Here is a 24,941-nt window from a genome sequence, read left to right on the forward strand (position 1 = left end):
CAAAACTAAGGGCTCATCTGCCTAGGAATAATCTCATTATAGTCAATGAACAGATTCACCATTAGCTTTTCTTGCCCTTTAATCCTATTATAGCGTCTATTTGTATTTCAATTTTTGACCTTTGGATTTTGAAAAATCAGTATTTCTTACAAAATTTAATATTATGGTCTAAATATGACAAAAACATCTAATTATGTTGAATTCTTAAATAATCTTTCATGGGTCAGCAAAAATGCCATGGTCTTGTAATTCTTAGTTTTGATGTAAATGTCCCTGAAGAGAGTATAGGACAGTGTGCTGCACAGTGTACCCTTAGCACACTAGGGGCTAGCAAGTCATCGAGTCATCATCTTCCTCTGTTCATAGCCTTCTGGTTTCTCACTTTCCTTAGAGACAGAGAGTGCCTTCAAAGGCTGTGGCCTTGAATCCAGGGTGCTTAAGGGCATTTCCAGAGAACAAATCCCTGACCTTGGCCTCATTTATCATTAGTTCTCCTAAACTAAAATTATCAGTTACATATACAAAGGAGTTCCTTTGGTTCCCAGTGAGCCAGTGTGACCTCTGAAATATGATACCTGCTTTACCTCATTGTCAGGGTTCCTGCTGGGATTGCAGACAGTCATGTAATTTTCAGATGTGGAGTCAAAACAGTGAGAGCCTGGAGAGGTAGCTCAATGGTTAAGAGCACTGACTGCTCTTGCAGAGGACCCGGGTTCAATTCCCAGCACCCACATGGCAGCTATGAACCGTCTTTAACTCCAGTTCCAGGGGAATCTGAAGCCCTCTTCTGACCTCCACAGCATTGTGCAATGCACTCACATACATTCAGGCAATACAGTCATACACATAAAATAAAAAAAATAAAATATTTAAAAGAAAAAGAAAATCAGAGAGAAGCCAGGGGACCAGTGTCATTGTTCTCTGTGAGGCCAGCTGAGGTCGCCAGAGCACAGGTTGCGCAGGCCTAGGAATGCGTGTGCGCATACGTTTCCGCAGACGCATGCGCGCTGGCTCCCGCGTGCACGGGGGCGCCAGCAGGGGCGGGGACGCGCAGTGCGTTTGGCCGGGGGCGGAGCGGGGGCCTGGGCAGTCTGCCGGGTGGAAGCCCTCAGCGGGCTTCACGTAACAGAGGCGCCGCGCACTGCTGACTCCGCCGCGTAGTGCTGACTCTGCCGCCCACCGCTGAGCCATGGAAATCGGCACCGAGATCAGCCGCAAGATCCGGGTGAGGCCAGCGTTGGCGGGCGCCAGGCAGGGGTTCTGGGCCTGGCGGGCAGGCGGTTGCCAGGAGTAACGGGGCGGGTAGGCCCAGCCGCCTCTGTCCGGCGCAGACGCGGCGGGGCGGCGAGGCGGCGGCTCCACGGGCCGTGGCCGGGGCTCCGGGGACGCGTGCGGGCCCTCGGGAGCCACTCTGAGCGGCGCGGTCGGGCGCCAGGCGTCGACCGCAGAAGGCGGCGCCGCGCGGTGGTCGGGCTCCCCTCCCCCCACGGCGGGGCCCCGCGGCGGGGGTGCTGCCCACTGTCGTGGAGTTCACCTGCACCTTTGCTTTTCTTTCTTTTCCTCAGAGTGCCATTAAGGGGAAATTGCAAGAATTAGGAGCTTATGTCGGTAAGTTTCTTCTTCGCCTGCATAGAATGTGGCGGTGGTGGCCAACCCATGTGTCCGAGTGCCTTTGCGCATCCTACCTGGGATACCTTCTTGAAGTCTGACACTCCTTGGTTACCTCATTTCACTGAACAAGCTGTAGCACCCATGCCTTTTTTTCCCATCCCCTTTTTAAAACGTTATTTTGAAATAGACTAGCTTCTTCCTCCTTGTTCAGGTTTTCCTGTTGTTGCTTTCCACATGACCTTTATTTTCAGATCCATCATTTGGTTATGAAGGATGCTTCTGGCATTGGCCACGTGATGGTTCAGTGAGTTTTATCCTTTAGACCTTTTTTTTGTTCTACCTCCTCACCCCTCAAAATGGTAAGGCGTTTACTTTGCACCCTCTTTTCTTAGAACAAGTGTTTTTTCTGGGCCAAGTACTGTCTAGATAGTACATCTGTAAATTAAAAATCTCCATAGAAAGGTAAGTCGTGGTACCCCAGTTGTGTGCACAGAGAAACTGAGGCTTTGTGTGCTTGAACAAGATGTTGTGGGTAGAGGCCTGAATCTGACTGCAGAGCTGATGAAAATCATAGATAGCTCCACATAAGGAAGCAGTACCCAAAGTGTGTGAGATCCATAAGGATCTCTGAAGTGAGTCAAATTGTTTTCCTGTTAGTTCGAAGACTTGACATTTCAGTGTGTTTACATTTGGATTATAGGTCAGCAGTGGCTGGAAAACTGAAGCAAACAATACAGTCACACCAGATTTTACTAGAAACCATATTCAGGTCATTTCTTCTAATTCCAAAGAAGAACCAGTTCCACTTAGAAGTTAGATGAAGCAAGTTAATTTTTAATTTTTATTTTTGAGACAGGGTCTCCTCACTGAATAGCTGGCTGGCCTTGAATTCACACAGAGCCTTCTGCCTCCCAAGTGCTGGAATTAAAGGTGTGCTCCACCCTGCCTGGCAGGTGGTTTGGTTTGGTTTGGTTTGGTTTAGTCTTTTGAGACACGGTCTCCCCTCTAGCCCCAGCTGGCCTGGAACTCACTATGTAGACCAGGCTGGCCTTGAACTCACAGAGATCCACTTGCCTCTGCCTCCTAAGTGCTGGGATTAAAGGCATGGGATTAACTGCCGTGCTTGGCAGTTTTGTTTTTTAAACTGGCTTCTCACTGCATCTTTTTAATATTCTGTTTGTAAGGACATAGAGATGCTTACCAAACTGAGGTGTACAGAACTGTTAATGATTGTGTTAAGAAAAGGCATTTGTTACTGAGAACTAAACTCACCACCTTTTTTGTGAAACTTTTTTAACTTCTAAGAAGTGATATACTGATTATGTGTACTTGGGTATTAGGCAGGCAGGAAAAAGTCGGATAGTTTTTATTGTCAAAGATGTTGAACTTTCAAGTGAAAATTAAAATTTTGAAGGTTTGGGTTTATCTCTGAACTTGATAGCTTCCCAGAACTGAAAGAATTTACGGTGAAATTATGGAGGTACTAAACATTATGACTTTTTTTTTCCCCACTTTTTTTAATTGGTTTTTTTTTTGTGCATTTCATACAATATAAATCATATTTAGACTCTTCCCTCCCCTCCCCTACCTGCACCCCCCCCAGCCCATCCACAGGATTTCATGCATTCTGTCATATATATTAAGGCCTATCAAGTCAAGTTTGTGTACCCGTATGTCCTTCTGTGTGAGTTTATCCTGTTCAACCTGTCTAGCATCACTCCCTTAAATAACAACATTCCCTCATCTAACACTGTTCAGCTGCTAGTAGTTCTTGGCTAAGATTGGGGCCTCTTGCCCATTTACCCAGTTCTGTGCCATATTTTTGTCTGATTGAGTTTGCATGGGTCTTGTACATTCTGTCATCATTGCTGTAAGTTCATATGAGGAAGTTCCCAGGAGCCTGTAAGACTGTTTCCTTATGGTCATGCATCTCCTTCTCTGTCTTTTAACGATCCCCCTCTTCTGCAATGGTCCCCAAGCCATGGGTAGGTGAGGTTTAATACAGGAATCTTACCTGGGGACACACACTTTGCAGTTGCTTATTCTCTATACTTTGGCCAGTTGTGGCCTTCTGTGTTCATCACCCTCTTTTGCATGAGGAAGCTTCACTGGTAAGAGTTTAGAGATGCATTGGTATTCTCTCTTATCTAATGTTCCACTATGTTCCAGGAGCCTTAGGTATAGAGTTTCCTATTGTAGATGTGTCACTTAGGACTGACTGGGCTTCTCACAGACACTCTCTTCGTGTGACTAGTTGTAGAACTCTATAATGGTCTCTATCCGTTGCAAAAAGAAGTTTCTTTGATGAGTGGTGACTAGCATACTTATCTGTAAATATATTTAGCATAAAAGAAGAAATTACATTTGTCTAGGAATGTGACAGATGCAAAGTTTTTTCCTAAGATCTGTGGCCTCTCCAGGCATGTTTATTTGGCCACATGAGTTCCCTCCCATTGAGGGGGCTTAAGTCCAATTAGATAGCTGTTGATTAACCCCAAGATAAAAGTGCCACTACTACATTGATACAGTTTCCTGTGCCAGTCATTGTTGTGGTTCTTAGGCTTTAAAGCTGGGGTTGGACCATTGATTTTTCTCCCTTAGCAAGCAGCTTGCATAGTATCCTCTAGAACTGAGAGCTAGTCTTCAGGGGGGAGGCTTCCAGGTCAGTTCCAGCTCTATTGCTCCAAGTCCTGTGTCTGAAGTATGTCCTGTCTTCAGCAATAGGATCTTACCTTTAAGTTTTGGGAGGTAATCAAAGGCAATAACCTGTGTTATTTTGGGAATCTGTTGGACTACCCTGACCAACAACTTGAAGAGAGGTTTCTACCGGCTAGCACTGTGTTTCTTGTTATATAGCCTTCAGCTTTACACATGCACTCAGGTACAGGTATTGTATATGTGTATATTTGTTTTGTTTTGTTTTGATGTTTTTGAAACAGGGTCTCCCTATAGCCCCACCTAGGGTGGAACTCACTGTGTAGACCAGACTGACCTTGAACTCACAGAGAGCCGCCTGCCTTTGCCTCTCAAGTACTGGGATTAAAGGAGTGAGCCACCATGCCCAGCCTTAGTAGTCTTTTGAACTAACACATTTCCCTCTGGCTTTTCGCACCATGTAAACAGTATTTATCTCTCATCTCTGCGAGTCTAAACCTCCCTCTTCCCTCCCCAGTTAAAATACCCCCATTTTTCCTGTTTTCCCCCTTGATAATACCTGTTTCCTATCCCCCCCCCCCAGCTCCTTCTTCCTCTTTACCCCGTGGTTCCTTCTATATCCTTTCCTCCTCTTCCCAGTTAAATGCCCCCATTTTTCCCCTTGGTAACATCTGTTTTTTACTATCTCCCTCTCTTGGGCTCTTGCTTTCTCTTTACTTTCATGATTCACTTCCATTTGCCTGGCTCCTGTGGTTACATCTGGATATAGATTCACATTTAAGGATTTAGTACTAAGTTCCACAAATGAGAGAGTACATGTTTCACTTGTTTTCTGAGTCTGTGTTACTTTACTTAGCATAGCAGTTTCTCATACTGACCATTTGCCTGTGAATTTCTTTTTTGTGTGATGAAATTATGGAGGTACCAAACAGTGTGACTTTTTAAAAAAAATTTATGTGTGTGTCTTACCTGCATATATGTAAGGGTACCCATGCATGCATTGCCTACAGAGGAACTCCCTGGAACTGGAGTTTATGGACAGTTGTTAGCTGCCATGTGGGTGCTGGAAACTAAACCCAGGACCTCTGCAAGAGCAGTCGGTGCTCTTAACTCCTGAGCCATATTTCCAGCCCCCTAATTTCTTAAGCTTAAAAAGAGTCCAGGGACTCTTTAAAGTTATGGAAGCAAATCTTCAATAAATTTTTGAATATTTAATTTCTAAAGTATTGGGTGGGTCATAAAGAAGAGCAGCCCCCCTCTTTTTTTAAAGGAGGTCGCATTTTTAAAGGAGGAGCATTTTAGTGATATGGCAATTATAATTCCATTTTTCTCTCACATTTCAGAGATAAGAGCATCTCAGACCTTCACAGTTTTCACTGTTTGTTTTCTCTTCCCAGTTTGCTGATTTGAAATATATTTCATAAGTCTGTCTGGACTCTGGAAGAATATTTCATGACTACATACATACTAACTTTTTTTTTTTTTCTTTTTTTGGTCTTTTTGAAGCAGGGTCTCCCTGTAAGCCCCAGCTGTCCTAGAACTCACTATGTAGACCATGCTGGCCTTGAACTCACAGAGATCCGCCTGCCTCTGCCTCTGCCTCTGCCTCCCAAGTGCTGGGACTACAGGTAGACGCCACCACGCCTGGCTCATACATACTAATTTTTATTAGATTATTTTTTTCCTAAGGAAAAAAATTAATGTGTATGAGTGTTTTACCTGCATGTGTATAACTGCACCTGTGTCATGTAATGCCTGCAGAGGCCAGAAGATGATATCACATCCCCTGGAACTGGAGGTACACATGGGTGTTAGTCTCCACATGGGTTCTGGGAACCAAACCTAGGTCTTCTCCAAGAGCAGCCAGTGCTCTGAATCACTGAGCCATCTCTCCAGACCCTCATTAGATTCTTAATTTTCATACTATTGTGTGTTCAGAAACAACATGTGAATTCTAAACACTCTGCCGATAAATAATTAGCATACCTTAATTGGATATATTTAAAGTGTATTGTTCAGAACGTCTTAATATGTATAGGCTCAAAACCTTCACCACAATCAGAATGATAAACTTGGTAGGCTGGGTCTATCATAGGTAAACTGTTTGCCTAGCACCATGGGTAAGGATCTGGGTTTCATTCTTAGCACTATTCAAAAAGAGAAAAGAGCCAGGTAAGCCTTTAATCCTGGCACTCATAAGAGAGGCAGGCAGAACTCTGTGAGATCAAGGCCAGTCTGGTCTACGTAGGGAGTTCCTTGCCAGCCAGGGTTATAGGGAGACCCCCTGTTTCAGAGAGAGAGCAAACACATACTAGTACTAGTAGTTACTTTGGCTTTGTGACTTTTGTCAAACCATTCCTTGCCCCCCACCCCCTGTATCTAGGCAGCCATTAATCTCATAAAATTTTAGTAAATGTAAACTGATACAGTGACATCACTCATGTCATATTGTTATTATGAAAGAAAAACAGTATCAAGTCCAAGTATTCCAGCAGTTTTTGTCTGAGTTACAGTGGCAGCTCTTATTTACTATAATTATTTACAGTGATTGCAAAGGGAGCTTTTTGCTACTTTACCCAAAATGGGAAGGGGAGAACTGGCCATTTGTATTTATAATTTCTCCTATATGGAATGCGGTTTTGATATTTGTCTTTGAAATAAATATCTGGCAGATGTACCTTTCTGTCTATGGAGTTATAAGTATTTTAATTACTAAAGACATTTTATGTGTTTGAAGCTGGCTGTAATAGTATACACCAGTAATGCCAGTATTTGGAAGGAAAAGGGATGAAGGCTGTCATGAGTTTTAGGCCCCTTTGGACCCTTTTTCAAAAGTAATCTTTGCCTGGGTATGATGGTGCACACCTTCAGTCCCAGCACTTGGAGGCAGAGGCAGGCTGGCCAACCTGGTCTGTGTAGAGAGTTCCATTGCCAGTTGGGGACATAGGGAGACACTGTCTCAAAAACAAAGTAGTTTTGGGTGGGGGAAGGGGAAGTTGGATTTCTTCATAATGATTTGGTGTCCTTATTGAAGTGCTTTTTTGCTTTTTAAGTTTTTTCTTTGTCCTAAACCTTTATCACTGTGTATGTAGGGTTACATTGTGAGGTGTATGTGTGTTTTGTCTGCATGTGTGTAAGTGCACCTGTGTTGTGCAGTATCTGAGGAGGGCAGAAAAGGGCATTGGATCCCCTGAACTGGAGTTACGGATGGTTGTTTGCTGCCATGTGGTGCTGGGATTTGAACTTGGGTCTTCTGAAAGAACAGTTAGTGCTCTTAACTGCTGAGCCATTTCTCCAGCCCCCTGTCATTGAACTTTTTTTCCTTAGGTATTGTTGAACTCATGGTATTGCACATGCTAAGCAAGTAGTCTACAACTGAGCCATACCTTCAGCCCCTAGTTAATCTGAAGATTGACATTCTTAAGTTACATGGTATTTGGAGTAATTTGAGTTTATTTGATATTTGAAGCTTATTGAAGTAATTGAAGCCTGCCTTCAATTTTATAGTTTAGTGTGGTAAAAGCATATTCTCTTGAAATGAGTATTATCTTGAAACATGAGCAGAAAGCTAAACAAAATGCAATTATTGTTGGGACTGTATATTTTCTAGAAGTATCCTAAGCTAATGACCATTATTGAAAAGATTTAAAGAAGTGAATGCATTCTCAAATTGATTCTATAACCTGTGATGCCCAGTTTTATGACTAGAAATGCATCTTTTATTCCTAAACCTTATCCTTCTAATGAAGTGTTCATGGGATGAAGTGGAAACATGGAAGCTGAGCTTTGTTATCCAACTTGATTGTAGTAGCGTGAGATACTGATTCAAAAGGCTACATCTGTGTTTTCAGGCACATCAGTTTTAAGCAAAATGAAGTATTGAGGAAAACATTAAATTTTTTTGATATACTTTTCCTTTTAAATAGATGAAGAACTTCCTGATTACATTATGGTGATGGTGGCCAACAAGAAAAGTCAGGACCAAATGACAGAGGACCTGTCCCTGTTTCTAGGGAACAACACAATTCGATTCACCGTATGGTATGTTTCTGAATATCTATGCCTCAAACCAAAGTTGGCAGAAGTAGAGTTGATATTCTATCTCAAAAAGAGGTTTTTGACAGTCTTGTTAGTTTCATTGTGGACAGGCAGTTTATACGCCATGAAGCACAAGCTTCTAGAGGTTTCTCCATCTGTAAAATGGGAATAGAAGATCACCTGTTTAATGGAATTGTGAGGATTAAATTAGCAAATACATGGAGAGTGCTTGCACGTGTGCCTAGAATTCATAGGAATCCTCGATGTGTGTTAGCTGAAGTTGTCTCTTTGCCAGCATCTACATTCTGTCATTCCTTCCCCCATTAAATCCAGCTGCAAATAGTAAACAACAGATTCTGGACTAGGCTAGCTCTTTATATTGCTTTTTCCAGTGAATTACTTTTTATGGGGCAAAGTTTTCTTTTGTTTTTGCCTTTTGTGTTTAAGCTTTTTTTTTCCTCTCTTTAATGCATGCATGTTCTCATTTGACAAAAATACATCATCTTTACACTTTGGATTTTTAAAATATGCAATTTTCTTTTTTAATACACATTATCCTTATAATTTGGACTGTGTTACCAGACCACATATGCTTTTAGTTGAAAATAATGTTTAGAAGCATAAGATTGAGTCTGAGAAGGCAAGGTGCTGTTGTTAGCAAGTTTAAGGTGAAGTTGAGGAGGAAGGATAGTGATCCAGCTCAGGACAGGAGGGAATGCTCATGGCTCATGACAGGCCCATGGCTGAAGACCCACCAGCCAGAGTGAGAGTCGATGGAGCAAAGCAGGATATGTACTTGGCCTACTTAGTTTCAGTAGCATGTAGGAGATTTTGAAGAAAAGATTGTTCCCACACTGTTTTGGGCCATTTATGCTCTTATGAAACTAAATTTGGAGTTCTGTGTAGCATATTCCGGGTTTATATTGTGCAATTTTGGAGAACATTGTTAAGAATACAATGGCCCTCACGTATTAACAGATAAACATACCTCTTCAGTATGGCTAGATAGGTTGTGCTCCCCCCACCCTTCATGGTCATGGTGTTTTGACTGAGGACATATACTATAATTACGACTCCTTTTTTAAAAAGTCTTTAGTAGTCAAGCGTATTTATTTTGTTTCATGGGCATTTGTTATGATTTTTCCTTTGATTTAACCTTTAGATTACTTTGGGTTTGCAGCCCACTAATCTAAGATAGGAGATTGATCTAGTAAATCTTTTAAAAGATAACTTGATGGACTACTTAAAAACAGATTTCAAGCTGGGCATGGTGGTGCACGCCTTTAATCCCAGTATTTGAGAGACAGAGGCAGGCAGATCATTGTGAGTTCAAGGCTAACATGGTCTACATAGTGAGTTCCAGGTCAGTTGGGGCTACAGGTCTTAAAAAGACCGAAAAGTAAATAAGTAAATAAATAAATAAATAAAGTCAGACTTCATAAGTTGATGTACTGAATCTAAACTTAAATTCACTTTTGTCATCTTGTTGCAAAATGGATTCTTGTAATGTTCTGATGTGAGGAATTGTTATTATTTTGGCATTTTGCTTTCAGTATTCATTAACACTAATGCTGAACAGACTTCTGATTTTTTAAAATCTGGAGAGAGAGAGACAGAGAGAGAGAGAGAGAGAGAGAGAGAGAGAGAGAGAGAGAATTGAATGTGTGCATGTTTGCGTGTGTGAGGGTGCATGTGTACGTGTATATAGGGCCTGAAGTTGGCATTTAGTGTCTAGCTGGAGCCCTCTCTTTATTTGAGAGAGCCTCACTGGACCTCGAGCGCTGCAAGTTCTCCTATAGTTAAGCAGCTGCCCCCGTGATCCCTCTCTCTTGCCTCCTAAGTGCCGATACTCCAAGTGGCCACCATGGGACCTGGCATGCTTTTCCATGAATTCTGGGAATCAGAACTCTGCTGTCACATCTGAAGTCTGGTACTCAAGCTTGTGTGGCAAGTGGTTTAACTGCTGAGCTGACTTCCCAGTGCTATCCTGATTTGTTTTGACAGCCACTTTTACAACTTTACATTCAAGTTTTTGTAGTTGTATTTTTTTTATTTTGTATACCACATGCGTGCAAACCCTTGGAGTCCAGAAGATCGCATCAGGTCCTCTGGACTGGAGTTATGGATGGTTTTTAGGCGCCATGTGTGTGCTGGGAACCAGATCTGGGTCTTCTGCAAGAGCAGCAAGTGCTCTTACCTACTTAGCTGTCTCCCCAGCTCTTGTTTTGTTTTTCTGTCCTGATTTTTTGAAACCCTGAAATCATTGTGTCCATGGGGAAACTGGCATGTGAGTTGAGTTGTAAATGAAATGCTTGAGATTTTTGGTGTTTGTGGGGATGCTTTTGGAAGTCCTGCAGGGCAAATTTGCCTTCTACATAACCAAATAGGTTATATTATGAGAAAGTTTGTAGCCTTTACTTGATTTTGAAAGTAATAGTTACAATGAAATGGTATAGTGTATTTTTAAATTCTTAACTTTTTCCACCTCAGATTTAAGTTGTCCAAGAAACCATATAAATAATTAAAATAAGTATCAACAGCTGGACTGGGGTATAGTTCAGGGGTAGAATCCGTGCTTCTCATATAGGCCACCAACATTGAGCAGTGGGAGTGGGGGAGGGAGAAAATGAAAGAACTAGAAAACTGAACAGTTGTGACAAATGGTATTATATGGGACACTTTTTCTTTTCGTTTATGTGTATGAGTGTATTGCCTGTGTGCAAGTCACCTGTGTTGTGCAAGGCCTGCTCAGAAGAGGGTGTCAGATCCCCTGGAACTTGAGTTGTGGATGGTTGTTAGTCACTATGTGGGTGCTGGGATTTGAACCTGGGTCCTCTGCAAGAGCAGTCAGTGCCCTTAACTCCTGAGCCATCTCTCTAGCCCTAGCATACTTGTTTACTTTAAGCAGTATTAGTATTTAGTCTTTTAGAAGCCAGGTGACTTTTTTCTTTAATCTATCAAGACTTGTCAGCAGATGTCCTTGTCTCCTTTCCCTTTTGGTTGGTGTTAGGGATTGAACACAGGGCCTTGTGCATGTTGGTTTGTTTTTTTTTAGTCTTTTTTGAGACAGGGTCTCCTTGTAGCCCCAGCTGTCCTAGAACTCACTATGTAGACCAGGCTGACCTTGAACTCAAAAAGATCCACCTGCCTTTGCCTCCCAAGTGGTGCATGTTAGATTTTAGCATCTGTTCTGAATCTGCTAGTACAGGCCTGGCTCCCTGGGAGGCTGAGGCAGGAGGGTCATGAGCTCAAGGCTGCTTTAGGCAACTTAGATCCTATCTCCAAAAGTAAAAAGTGAGCTATGGATATATCTCAGTGATAATAGAATGCTTACATAGTATGCGTAAGACTTTAGGTTCAATTTCTAGTACTTGAAAAAAGTTTTTTTTTTTTGAACCTTTACCTCCAACTCCATTGTTCTTATTTTTGTAGAGGATAGAAGTTGAAAAAAATACTGATTTCTTTGGATTGACTTAAAAAAAAAATGTGTAACTAGAAAGTTAAGTTTGGTATTATTATTAAATACCTTGTAAAAGAATTTACCTAGATGTAATGTCATCATATTTACAGTGGCAATTGAAATAAATTTTCTCTTAAGGGCGGCTTTTTTTTTGTTTGTTTTTCAGGCTTCATGGTGTATTAGATAAACTTCGCTCTGTTACAACTGGTAAGATTTGTAAAATTGAGCGCTTCTTGGAATTCGTGCTTGTTACAGCATATGATCTTTATATTCCAAAGTCATTTATGCTGCTTTGGGGAAAACAGTAACTTTAAAGATAGTGTTTTATTTGAACTGCAAGAGCAATAAATGTAATATAATTTGACAGCAATGGGCAAGGAAGTGTAATTTATCTAAAGGAAGTAATTACAGATTTAGCCTTAAAGATACCTCATTTTATAATTGAAAGTTACATGCTCAGTAACAATAAATTGAATGAATTATTACTGTGTATAGAATAGTATTCAGCTACTTGGGGACCAGATAAAAATACGTAATATATATCTTAGTATTTAGAACTTGTATATGGATACTCTTTCCAGAAAAGAAAAAATCAGCTTTGCTGAAGTGCTCCTTTAGGAAACCTATACCCACATTCTCAGACGTGTCTTGGCTTTTTTATACCTTTTATCCTAGTGCTTAAAATCTACATTAAAATCTCAATAAACTCATTTCTGTTTATTTTTTTTTTAATCACCTTTGAAGAGCCAGAGATGTAGCTCAGTTGATAGAGTGCTTGTCTGGATGCAGGAAGTCCCGAGTTCGTGGTCTATAGAGCACCATATAAACCAGGCATGGTGGTACACGTCTTGTAATCCTAGCTCTTGGGATGTGGAGACAGGAGAATCAGATATTCAGGGTCATCCTTGGCTACATATGAAGTTTGAGGCCAGCCTGGGTAACACTTTCCTATAGTAAATACATTGCTTTTGAATTGATGATGAGAGAGGAAAGGATTAAAGTTAGAAAAAAGATTATGAGGCTAGTGTATTTTTCTTTTCAGAACCCTCTAGTCTCAAGTCTTCTGATACCAGCATCTTTGATAGTAACGTGCCTTCAAACAAGAGCAGTTTTAGTCGGGGAGATGAGCGAAGGCATGAAGCCGCAGTCCCGCCCCTTGCCATTTCTGGTACTAGACCTGAGAAAAGAGATTCTAGAGTTTCTACAAGTTCACAGGAGCAGAAATCTACTAATGTCAGGTAAAAGTCCTGCATTGTTTATGGCCAGGTGTATGTGTCTATGTATGTAACTTGTTTGGATTAGTTTTTATATCCTTCAGTTCCTGTTTGTAACTATTTGGAAATAGTAATCACATACTAGTTTTCTTGTTGCTTATTGCTGTTACAAAGTATCCAGTGAGACAGGGTTCAGAACTGAAGGTTCTTTTGGCTCTGCCTTGAGAGGGATGGATCTCAGTTCATCCTGGCAGTAGAAGCAAGGTAGTTGATGGTAGGAGGTACATGTGGAAAACCCTCCTTCCTCCCCATTTGTAGTAGACCAGGAAGCAGAGAGAACTAAGCTAGAACCTGGGCTGATATTACTGTCAAGTGTTCTACTTGGCCAGCCAAAAGCTCCATAGCTTTGAGAATAGTGTGATGTACTGGGGAGCTAGTGTTACAACACATGAGCCTTTAAGACTACATTCCAGGTTTAAGCCCTAACAGTCATGAGCAACTGTTAGAATGAATGATGACCAGAATGTGATTTTTTTTTTTCAATCTTAAATGTAGTAAATGAAAGTTTAAAAGAGCAAATATAATTTGAAAGTAGTTTTGAACATATAAAGGAAATACCTAGTCTGGGCATGGTGGCACATGCCTTTAATCCCAGCACTCAAGGCAGAGGCAGACAGAGCTCTGAGTTCAAGGCCAGCCTGGTCTACATAATGAGTTCCAGGCCAGCTGGGGCTACTGGGAGACCCTGGCTCAAAAAGACCAATAAAATACAATACAATAAAATCAAAACGAAGTACCTATATTTTTTCATTGAAATTTTTAAAATAAACTTTACTTTTTACTTTGCTTCACTTTTGTTGTAATTTTTTTTGTTGGTTTTAATAGACAGACTTATGATGATGGAGCTTCAACCCGACTAATGTCAACAGTGAAACCTCTGAGGGAGCCAGCACCCTCTGAAGATGTGATTGATATTAAACCAGAGCCAGATGATCTCATTGATGAGGACCTCAATTTCGTGCAGGAGAATCCTTTATCTCAGAAAAAACCTACAGTGACACTTACATATGGTTCCTCTCGCCCTTCCCTTGAAATTTATCGACCACCTGCAAGTAGAAATGCAGACCCTGGCACTCATTTAAACAGGTTGCAATTTCAACAGCAGCAAAATAGTGTTCATGCTGCCAAGCAACTTGATCTTCAGAATAGCCAGGTATATGAAACAGGACATTTGTGTGAACCAGAAGTGCTTTCCAGCTTAGAAGAAGCTTACAGTCCCTTCTTCAGAAACAACTTGGAAAAAATGAATATTGAGGTTTGTATGGTTTTAGGTTCTGGCTTAAAGGCTAGAGATTGACAGTTCTTGATTCAGATATAGTGTTAAGTAACTAAACATATTGCATGTTTATTTTAAGCTAAATCTCTACTATGACTGGCTCCTTAGATTTTTATTTCACATAGGTATACCTCTTGGGATTTTGGCATTTAAGTTAACTTTACCCTTCCTTTTCCTTTTTTTTTTTTGATGTATGTGGATATATGTCAATTTTAGATTTTTGCATAGTAATTGCTATTAAGCAACCAAATAACTTTTTTCTTTGATCTACATTTTTAATTTATTTTTTAAAATTATTTTTATTTTATGTGGATGAGTGTATTGCCTGCATGTATGTGAGTGCACCTGTGTTGTGCAATGCTGTGGAGGTCAGAAGAGGGCTTTGGATTCCCCTGGAACTGGAGTTAAGGACGGTTCGTAGCCGCCATGTGGATGCTGGGAATCGAATCGAGCCTGGGTCCTCTGCAAGAGCAGTCAGTGCTCTTAACCGCAGAGCCGTCTCTCCAGCCCCGATCTGCATTTATTTTATGCTCAATTTATTTCCATGCCATAAGTTGTTGTTTCTTCAGTTTCTTCTGAGGTATCTTTTTCTTTTGTGCAACTTCCTCTTCAGGCTTAGGAACAGTTTGTTCCTTTGCAGTGAGGATCATTTTGACATGGCAGGGGGAGCTCATGTATGGGCTAATCCGACCATGAGCTCTGCAAGTTCTGTGGTGCATCTTGGGTGATTTGTTCCCCTGGATATGCTCAGTGGCCAGAGAGTCTACAAGTTCAGCATTATTCTCTGCATTTTTAAGCATGTGCAGCAAAAATTCAGCACTCTTTGGGCTACCGACCTTGTACCCTTGGCCTGGGCACACCTACCAACTCTACAGTTAATACCGCCGGAATGGCACATACTGCTTCTTTAAAGTGAGGTTTTTCAGATACTTGGTGGCTTTTTGGATATACATACCCTTGATGACCTGGGCAATTTTAAGTGTGTTCTTAAAGTGAACAGGAGGATTGGAACCTCTTGATTTGCTTGATTTTGTAGGGTTTTCTGGGTCAAGAGAGTAACGAACCATTTTCACATGTCACCTCAGGCTGCTTACAGGAATAGCCCAAATAAGAAATTCTGGGAGAATTCATGAGAACTCCCCAAAATGCAATCTGTTATTCTTTGGTTTTCTTGAGATAATGTCTCACGTAGCCTATTCTGACCTTCAACTCAGTGTGTCCAATGATGACCTTGGACCCCTGATCCCTCTGCTTTCTATCTCCTGAGTGCTGGGAATATATGTATGTGCCACTATGTCAGGCTTATTCTTTTCTTTAGTTTTTTTTAAACCGCCATGTGGGTGCTGGGAATTGAACCTGGGTCCTGTGCAAGAGCAGTCAGTGCTCTTAACCACTGAGTCATCTCTCCGGCCCCTTTGAAATGTTTTTACTACATTTTTATATATTGATGTGTGTGTGTGTGTGTGTTTGTGTGTGTGTGTGTGTGTGTGTGTGTGTGTGTATGTACACGTGCATGCACCTGTGTGTGCATGTACCCCTGTGTTTGTGTCTGATGCCCATAGAAGTTAGAGGAGGGCATTGGACTGCCTGGAACTGGAGTTATAGATGGTTGTTAGCCACCATGTGAGTGCTGGGAATCAAACCTGCATCCTCTGCAAGAACCGCTGAGCCATCTCTCCAGCCCCAAGAACTGAGCTGCTTAAACAGTAGGTCAGAACCCATATGCAGTTGTAAAATTAAATGTGGGGATAGCAAAAATTTGGCAACAGTAAAAGGATTATAATGTGCAATGGTCAAAATTTAGTTTAAAAATGAACCTGAGGTGTTTCTTTTATAAAGCGCCTTACATAAAATGAAGTTTTATTATTTCTCTACCACCATTCCTTAGCATGTAAGTATCAAATCATTTTTACCTTTGGATTGTATTACATTAGAATGTCTGATTTTTAAAATTGCTGCTTAAGCTGTTTACTTGAATTTCATTAAAAAAAACATCATTAAGGGTCAGGTATAGTATGCACGCCTTTAATCCCAGCACTTGAGAGGCAGAGGCAGGTATCTCCGTGAGTTTGAGGACAGCTTGGTCTACATATCTAGTTCCAGGTCCTCAGAGGCTACATAATGAGACCCTGTCTTTTTTTTTCTTTTTTTTAATTTGTTATTTTTATTTTATGTGTATGCGTGTATTGCCTGAATGTAGGTAAATGCACCCGTGTAGTGCAATGCCCGAGGAGGTCAGAAGAGGCTGTCGGATCCCCTGGGACTGGAGTTACGGACAGTTGTTAGCTGCCATGTGGGTGCTGGTATTCGAACCCGGGTCTTCCACAAGAACAACCAGTGTTCTTAACCACTGAGCCATCTCTACAGCCCCGAGACCCCGTCTTAAAAAATAAAATGAAAAGAAAACTCAGGGGCTGGAGAGTTGGCTCAGCAGTTAAGAGCACGGTTGCTCTTGCAGAAGTCCCAAGCCCCACTGTCTGGCCTGGGCACACCTACCAACTCCACTGTTTAACACCGGAATGGCACACACTGCTCTTTAAAGTGACATCTTTCAGATACTTGGTGGGTTTTCGGATATGCATACCCTTGATGGCCTGGGCAGTTTCACGTGTGTTCTTAAAGTGAACAGGAGGATTGGAACCTCTTGATTTGCTTGATTTTGTAGGGTTTTCTGGGTCAAGAGAGTAACGAACCATTTTCACATGTCACCTCAGGCTGCTTACAGGAATAGCCCAAATAACTTTTTAATAGTTGCCCTCATGGTGCTGTGTGCAACTGTTTATAAAATGCATGTAAAGCTCTTATTTTAACTTCAGGTTGCCTATTTGAGGCAATAGTTAAATTTATAAGAAGCCAGAAGTACTCTATGAGTTCTTCATATTGTCTTAAAATGAAAACAGAAATATTTTATGGTAGAACTTTGTTTTTTATACAAAGGTAACCTTAAATTTATCTGATTGCAGGATGAGAACTTTCGGAAGAGAAAGTTACCTGTGGTAAGTTCAGTCGTTAAAGTTAAAAAATTCAGTCATGATGGAGAAGAGGAGGAAGAGGAGGATGATTATGGCTCCCGGGTAGGAAGCGTGTCCAGCAGCGTGTCTGTGCCAGCAAAGCCTGAGAGGAGGTACCAGACCACAGCTGTAATTTAATCTTTTAACTGCTTGATGGTGGCTTTGGGGCCTTTGTTCATTTATTTGTTTGGCAGTGCTAAGGAACAACCCCTGGGACTTAGGCATGCTAATGCTACATGGGTGCCCTAGCAGTGAGCTACACTCCTGGCCTCACTTGGAAAGGTTTTTTTAAAAAATATATACATTTTATTTATTATTATTTTTAAAAATATTATTTTTATGTGTATGACTGTATTGCCTGCATGTATGTAAGTGCACCTGTGTTGTGCGATGCCCATAGAAGTTAGAGGAGGGCATTGGACTGCCTGGAACTGGAGTTATAGATGGTTGTTAGCCACCATGTGAGTGCTGGGAACTGAACTTGGGTCCTCTGTAAAAGCAGCCAGTGCTCTTAACCACTGAGCCATCTCTCTAGCCCCTTCTCTTGACGTTTTAAAGGATAATCATAAAAATATTTTAGTAATCACATGTAAGGCATTTCTGTTGTTTTTGAGAAACATTAATGAAAGACTTGCTTAAAATTGGAGAAAATTGCAAAGACTACTGGAAGTGAATTTAATGAGGGAGAAAAATGTTAATACAGTCATTATTTTAAAAAACTAGTAAGACTTTAATCTAGTTGACATTTTCTAAGAACTACAACTGCTAAGTTTAAAGCAGAAGACTGTAGTAAAGACAGAATAGATCGTTAGCATCTAAAGAACTAAAATTTAGAATGGTACAAAAATAACTTTTCTTAAACTCTTTTAGACCTTCTCTTCCGCCTTCTAAACAAGCTAACAAGAATCTCATTTTGAAGGCGATATCTGAAGCTCAAGAATCTGTAACAAAAACAACTAACTATTCTGCAGGTAATTTAAATATAGTATGTTTATACTGATAAGAGAGTACTAAGCTGAAAATGCTTGCTTGCTGAGTTGTGGGAAAATAAAGGTTACTGCTAGATGTCAAGACCAAGATGAGGTTCCTCTAGATTGGTGGTTTTTTTTAGTTTTTAAAAAATACTATTTTTCTTTTATGTATATGAGTGTATTGCCTGCATGTATGTGAGTGCACCCGTGTCATGCAATGCTGCTGCGGTCAGAAGAGGGCTTCGGATTCCCCTGGAACTGGAGTTAAGGACAGTTCATAGCTGCCATGTGGGTGCTGGGAATAGAACCTGGGTCCTCTGCAAGAGCAGTCAGTGCTCTTAACTGCTGAGCCATCTCTTCAACCCCACCTCTAGATTGGTTTTCAAAGATTTCACCAGTTTGAGAAATTGTCAAGGGAGTTCTTTGGACCCTGTAAACTGCCTTTTATTCCTTTTTCTAATATGCATAAACTAGACAATAACTACCGATTGTAAAGAGAGTTTTGACAGCAATGAGACTTTCATATTAATGTTATTAAATGCAGCATAAATATGTATTTATCTTGTATAAAAGGAGCAAAATTGGATAATAAGTTGAAGTTTAGAGAATTAAAATTTTTTTTTGCCATATTGGTGATTTGAACTTGTCCCTTGTGCTTGCTTGAGAAGTATGCCCCCAGCCCCAAGAAAGAAACAATTTAAAACTACTATATACATAGGCTAGTCTCTTTTCCTTTTGTGGAACCTGAAGATAGAATATAAGACAGAGAGAATTGACTCACTTGTTATGTTCCTACCTTAGTTATAGTAGGAGCACTAAATTATTTTATGACAGAATATTAAGGTATTACATGTTTTTATAACAAAACTTCTTACAGAAAGCTCATTCTAAAATACAAATGTAGATGCTTTTTTTGTGTTACTAAATTCCATACTCTTTTTTTTCATATACTGGGGCTAGTGTAAAGTTTTGTGGTAATGACCTGGTGGTAATTACAAATTCTCAAGTTATTTTCAAATTTCCTGTGCATTTGATGACTGTTCTTACAGCATTGCTGTTTGTGTATTCTCTCTGTCTCTTTGGAATCTTTCTGAAGTAAACTGTTAGCCATCGATTTTTGGTGTTCATCTACCTGCTATTCCTCATCCGTAATTTAACCTTGAACAAATAGGAAATTAAATATTTTGGTATTTAGAATAAAGATTTGTAGATAAATGCCAACTCGCAGCAGTTTATTCATTTCATTCACTTTTCTGGTATATCTACAATATTGCTTAGAATATTTAGAAAATTTCAGGGCTGGAGCAATAGCTCTGTGGATAAAACTATTGGCTACTCTTGCAGAGGATCCATGTTAGGTTCTCAGCACCCGCATGGTAGACCATCCATAACCCTAGTTCTGGAGAATCTGACACCCTCTTCTGGTCATGCGGGCATTGCGTCCATGGGTTCATAATATGCAGGCAAAACACTCATACACTTAAGTTTTTTAAAGGATATTTAGAAAATTTCCATGGCCTTGAAATACTTTTAAAATAGTTGGGGATCCCCAGATTTTAAGAAATAGCATTGAGGGGCTGGACCTGACCTCTGTGGGCGTTGTGTGACACAGGTGCACTTACACACTTGCAGGCATTACACTCATACAAATAAAAGTAATAAATTTTTTTTTAATTAAAAAAAAAACAAAACATTTTTTAAAAATTAGGGGCTGGAGAGATGACTCAGTGGTTAAGAGCATTTACTGCCCTTGCAGAGGACCCGGGTTCAGTTCCCAGCACCCACATGGCAGCTGACAACCATCTGTGACTCCAGTTCCAGGGGATCAAACACCCTCTTTTTGGCCTCTTTGGGCACTGCATGCACATGTGCACTTACATACAGGCATACATACTCATACACACAAAATAAAAATAATATTTTTTTAAAAAGTAACACAAGTAAAAGAAAAAATGTTTCAAGGCTATTTCTTTCCTCTTTTATTTTTTTGGTAACTTTGAGATTTGGTCTCAAACAAACTATATAGTCAAAGAGAACCTTGAGTTCCTAATCTACCTCTATTCCCAAGTCCCAGGATAACAAGTGTGTACTGCTATACCCGGGTTCAATGCTTTATTAATTCATAATATTTTATTTGGTATTTTTATTTTATGTGTATTTGTGTATTGCCTGCATGTGGGTAAGTGCCCCTGTGTTGTGCAATGCCCGTGGAGTTTAGAAGAGGCTGTCGTATCCCCTGGGACTAGTTGTTAGCTGCCATGTGGGTGCTGGGATTTGAACCTGGGTCTTCTGCAAGAACAACCAGTGTTCTTAACCACTGAGCCATCTCTCCAGCCCCTTATTATTTTTTATTTTATATATATGAGTGTATTGCCTGCATGTACGTGAGTGCACCCATGTGGTGCAGTGCCGTGGAGGTCAGAAGAGGCTGTCGTATCCCTTGGAACTGGAGTTAAGGACGGTTTGTAGCCGCCATGTGGGTGCTGGGAATCGAACCCAGGTCCTCTGCAAGAGCAGTCAGTGCTCTTAACCACTGAGCCATCTCTCCAACCCCTCAATCCTTTAAAAGAAAAAAAAAAATTGTTTTTATTTTATGTGTACAAACGTATTGCCTCCATGTATGTAAGTGACCTGTATTGTGCACTGCCTTGTGGGGGTCAGAAGAGGGCGTCAGAGCCCCTAGAACTGGAGTTGTGGATGGTTAATAGCTGCCATGTGGGTGCTGGGAATTGAACCTCAGTCCTCTGCAGGAGCAGCCAGTGCTATCTGAGCTATCTCTCTAGCCCCTAACTTTTTAAAAATTTTATTTATTTTTATTTTATGTGTGTAAATATACTGCCTGCAAGTGTATAAGTGCACCTCTGTCATTCAGCGCCTGTAGAGGTCAGAAGAGGGTTTTGGATTCCCCTGTAACTAGAGTTAGGGATGGTTGTTAGCCCCCATGTGGGTGCTGAAAATCAAACCTGGGACTTCTTCAAGAGCAGCCAGTGCTCTTAACTTCTGAGCCGTCTCTCCAGCCCTCCCCTCCCTTTTTTTAAAGACGGGATCTTTAAAGAAAAAGACAGGTCACTGTGTAGTTCTAACTGTTCTAGAACTCATTATGTAGACCAGGCTGGCCTCTAGCTCACAGCGATCTGCCTGCCTCTGCCTGCTCTGCCTTGCAAGTGCTGGAATTAAATTTGTGTGCCACCATACCCAGCCTAAAGTATTACCTATGGATTGTTTTGAACACGTTAAATAGCCATTTTTAAAAAATTCATTTATTTTTATTTTATTAGTGTAATGCCTGCATGTATGTAAGTGCACTCGTGCCGTGTAATGCAGCAGAGGTCAGATGAGGGTGTCAAATCCCCTGGAACTGGAGTTATGGACAGTTGTTAGCTGCCATGTGGGTGCTGGGAACCAAACTCGGGTCCTCTCTGAGATGGCTCAACGGTTAAAAACACTGGTTGTTCACCGGGCGTGGTGGCGCACGCCTTTAGTCCCAGCACTCAGGAGGTGGAGGCAGGCTGATCTCTGTGTGTTCAAGGCCAGCTTGGTCTACATAGTGAGTTCAGGTCTGCTGGGACTACAGGGAGACCCTGTCTCAAAAAGACAAAAAAAAGATACTGGTTGTTCTTGCAGAAGACCCGGTTCGAATCCCAGCACCCACATGGCAGCTAACAACTGTCCGTAACTCCAGTCTCAGGGATCCAGTGGCCTCTTTTGTCCTCCGCGGGCATTGCATGGACACGGGTACACTTACTTATATGCAGGCAATACACATGTACACATAAAATACAAATAATTTTTTTTAATGTTAAAAATAATAAAAAATTTTTTTAGAAAGTTAATAATTAAAAAAAAAAAGCCATGCTCTTAACCACTGAGCCATTTCTCCAGCCCCACACCTTAAATATTCTTAACCCAAGGATAAATTTGTGTTTAATACAATGTTAACCATGTAGTTTTGAAGTATTAGCCATGATTGTATTTTCATCTCTTCTGCTTTTATGTAAAAGTTCCACAGAAACAGACACTTCCAGTTGCTCCCAGAACACGAACCTCTCAAGAAGAGTTGCTAGCAGAAATGGTGCAGGGGCAAAGCAGGACCCCCAGAATAAGTCCCCCCATTAAAGAAGAGGAAGCAAAGGGAGATAATACCGAAAAAATTCAAGGTAAGAATTTAAATATTTCACTTTTACTCTTTTTTCATGGACACTACATATTTTCAAATATATTTTTAAGAACTGTTAGCTATACTGTGATCATAGTTTCAGGAAAGTGATCATAAGGCCACAAAGAATGAGAAAGGGATCTTGTAGAGAATTCATACTTTGAGAAATTTTAGGGGTTTTTTTGGTCGTTTTGAGACAGGGTCTCCCTGTAGCCCCAGCTGTCCTGGAACTCACTATGTAGACCAGGCTGGCCTTGAACTCACAGAGATCCACCTGCCTCTGCCTCCCGAGTGCTGGGATTAAAGGCATGGTGCCACCACGTCTGGCAAGAAATTTAGTTTTTTATAATAAAAAAACTTAATGTTCTCAAAAGTGAAGAGATGTCAGTGACTTTCTTGATTGTGTCACCCAGCCTTAATTATAGGTCTTTGCTCATGCTTACAGTGTTCTTACTTAAAGATACATTTATCCCCCCCCCCCTTTTTTTTTTTTTAACGTACTGTGTGGGTATGTATATGTGCACATAGGGTCTGATTACAACTTGGGAGTTTTGTTTCTTTCGTACCATATGGGTTCCAGGAATTGAACTCTGGTTGTCAGGTTTGACACTAAATGCTTTTACCCATTGAGTCATCTCACCAGCCTTTCTTTCCATCTTTTTGTTGTCCCACCTTTATTTTTCCAACCTAAATCTGAAGTTTTCCCTCCTAGCATTGTGCCTCAGTGTCCTGTCATGTCTGTCCCAGTGATCCTACTTAAACCTCTATACCTAACACACTCAACACAGTGGCTTCCAGCAAAGTGTTCTACAACTCCTGTATTTTAAATTATTACTAGTAATATTATTATTATTTTGGTCTTTTTGATACAGGCTCTCCCTGTACCCTTAGCTGGCCTGGAACCAGGCTTACTTTTGAACTCGTGAAGATTCGCCTGCCTCTACCTCCCAACTGCTGGGATTGAAGGCGTGTGCTACCGTGCCCAACTTTATTATTTTTGCTACCCACCTCTTCTCCCTACTTCAATTTCTCCATACCAAAGTACAACTCTTCATCATGTGACTTTGTGAGAGTATCACATCCCCTGTCCCATCCTTATTGCCCAAGACTAGTGCCTGCAGTTGAGATTTGAGGCAGCTTTGTTAGCTGGCCTTTGGGTTTGCTTCCTCCTTCTCTGCTTCTCCCAAACTTGTTCTTTCTGTTGGTATCAAGAAGGACTGGAGTGTTTTTTTCTCTATGCTATTCATTTTATTTTTAATTTTGCTTTTCTCTTAACTTTAGAATATGTTTTCATTTTTTGTTTCTATGCATTATTTACCTCCTTATTCTCTATCCGACTGTCCCCCAACTGGGGATTAAAATCTTGGGCCTGTTGCATGCTTGACAAGTCTACAACAGTGAGCTACATCCCTAGCCCAACTTTCTTTTTTTTGGTATTTTTGAGACATGGTCTCCATGTAACCTCAGCTGGCCTGAAACTCACTATATAGACCAGGTTGGCTTTGAACTCACAGTGATCTGCCTGCCTCTGCCTCCCCAGTCCTGGTATTAAAGGCGTGTACTACCATGCCTGACTTTCAACTTTCATTTTAAAAGAAATTTATTTTTCTCTGTACTGTGTAATTTTCTATGTCAGCATCAGAAACTGGTGCACTGGAGAACGAAAAACAACTCTAAATAGCCAATGCAAGGTGCCAGTCTGAAAAGAGAGCCAGCTCTTTACTGGTACAGTATTAGGGAAAGTTGGAGCTTCTAAAGAGCATCTAGTGCTCCTCTCTCCAACTAACTGCACTCATAGCACCTTCAAAGATAGACCCATTGGACTGTATGTGTAGCTTAGAGGGTTAAGGATCAAATCAGGGTCCTGATCCAATCATCAGCATTCCAGAAAGAAAAAGGTGCCATTTTCAGAGTGGGCTAGAAGGCATTAAGCAAACAGAGGTTAGCAGATCATGGTGGCACACAGTAGTCAACCCCATGTTTGGGATGTCAGGCAAGAAAATTGCTGTGAGGCTGAGGACAAGCAGTGCTACATAATGAGATTCTCTTTCAAAAAAAAGAGTGACAAGACAGGCAAAACAACATAACAGAATTGGGAAGGTTTTGATATGAGATAACAAGAATTAGCAATAGAAGCTTATGCTTGACATGGTGACACAAGCCTATAATCCCAGCACTTGGGAGCTGGAGGCAGGATCAGAAGTTCAGTTATCCTCAGTTACAAAACAAGTTTTAGGTTAGCTTGGGATATGTGAGACTGTCATCAAAAATAAAAACAAACAAAACCATTGATTTCATGTCTTAATTAGAAAAAGTTAAAATGATTTTAACATGACTAGATACTCTACTAATGACGGAGCTATGCTAGAGTTACATTGAAAGGATTCTGGAGCCATCTTCTAAGGGGTTCGTTCCTATTGACCAAAGGTAGATGGAATCCATTTGAACTTCAGAAAAGTGACAGTTGATGAACAAGGGGCATTTTCAAA

The 24,941-nt window shown here is 40.9% G+C and overlaps 1 protein-coding gene across 5 annotated transcripts in view; it reads left to right on the top strand.

The window, feature by feature from the left end:
- Zc3h14 (zinc finger CCCH-type containing 14) overlaps positions 1 to 24,941 on the top strand; it is a 62,268-nt gene that overhangs the window by 632 nt on the left and 36,695 nt on the right. For 4 of the 5 annotated variants that reach the window (XM_008843792.3, XM_017800808.2, XM_008843795.3 and 1 more), the window contains exons 1-9: positions 1,050 to 1,225; positions 1,566 to 1,608; positions 8,193 to 8,307; positions 11,931 to 11,971; positions 12,807 to 13,002; positions 13,864 to 14,293; positions 17,278 to 17,438; positions 18,196 to 18,296; positions 22,298 to 22,453. In XM_008843792.3, coding sequence (XP_008842014.1) covers positions 1,190 to 1,225; positions 1,566 to 1,608; positions 8,193 to 8,307; positions 11,931 to 11,971; positions 12,807 to 13,002; positions 13,864 to 14,293; positions 17,278 to 17,438; positions 18,196 to 18,296; positions 22,298 to 22,453 — 1,279 coding nt within the window. In that variant the 5' untranslated portion in view covers positions 1,050 to 1,189. Of the gene's footprint in view, positions 1 to 1,049; positions 1,226 to 1,565; positions 1,609 to 8,192; positions 8,308 to 11,930; positions 11,972 to 12,806; positions 13,003 to 13,863; positions 14,294 to 17,277; positions 17,439 to 18,195; positions 18,297 to 22,297; positions 22,454 to 24,941 lie in introns of those variants that run through there. The other variant, XM_008843793.2, reaches the window with a different exon arrangement.

The sequence above is a fragment of the Nannospalax galili genome, unplaced genomic scaffold, assembly GCF_000622305.1.
Source record: "Nannospalax galili isolate Female #2095 unplaced genomic scaffold, S.galili_v1.0 scaffold500, whole genome shotgun sequence".
Classification (NCBI taxonomy): Eukaryota; Metazoa; Chordata; class Mammalia; order Rodentia; family Spalacidae; genus Nannospalax; species Nannospalax galili.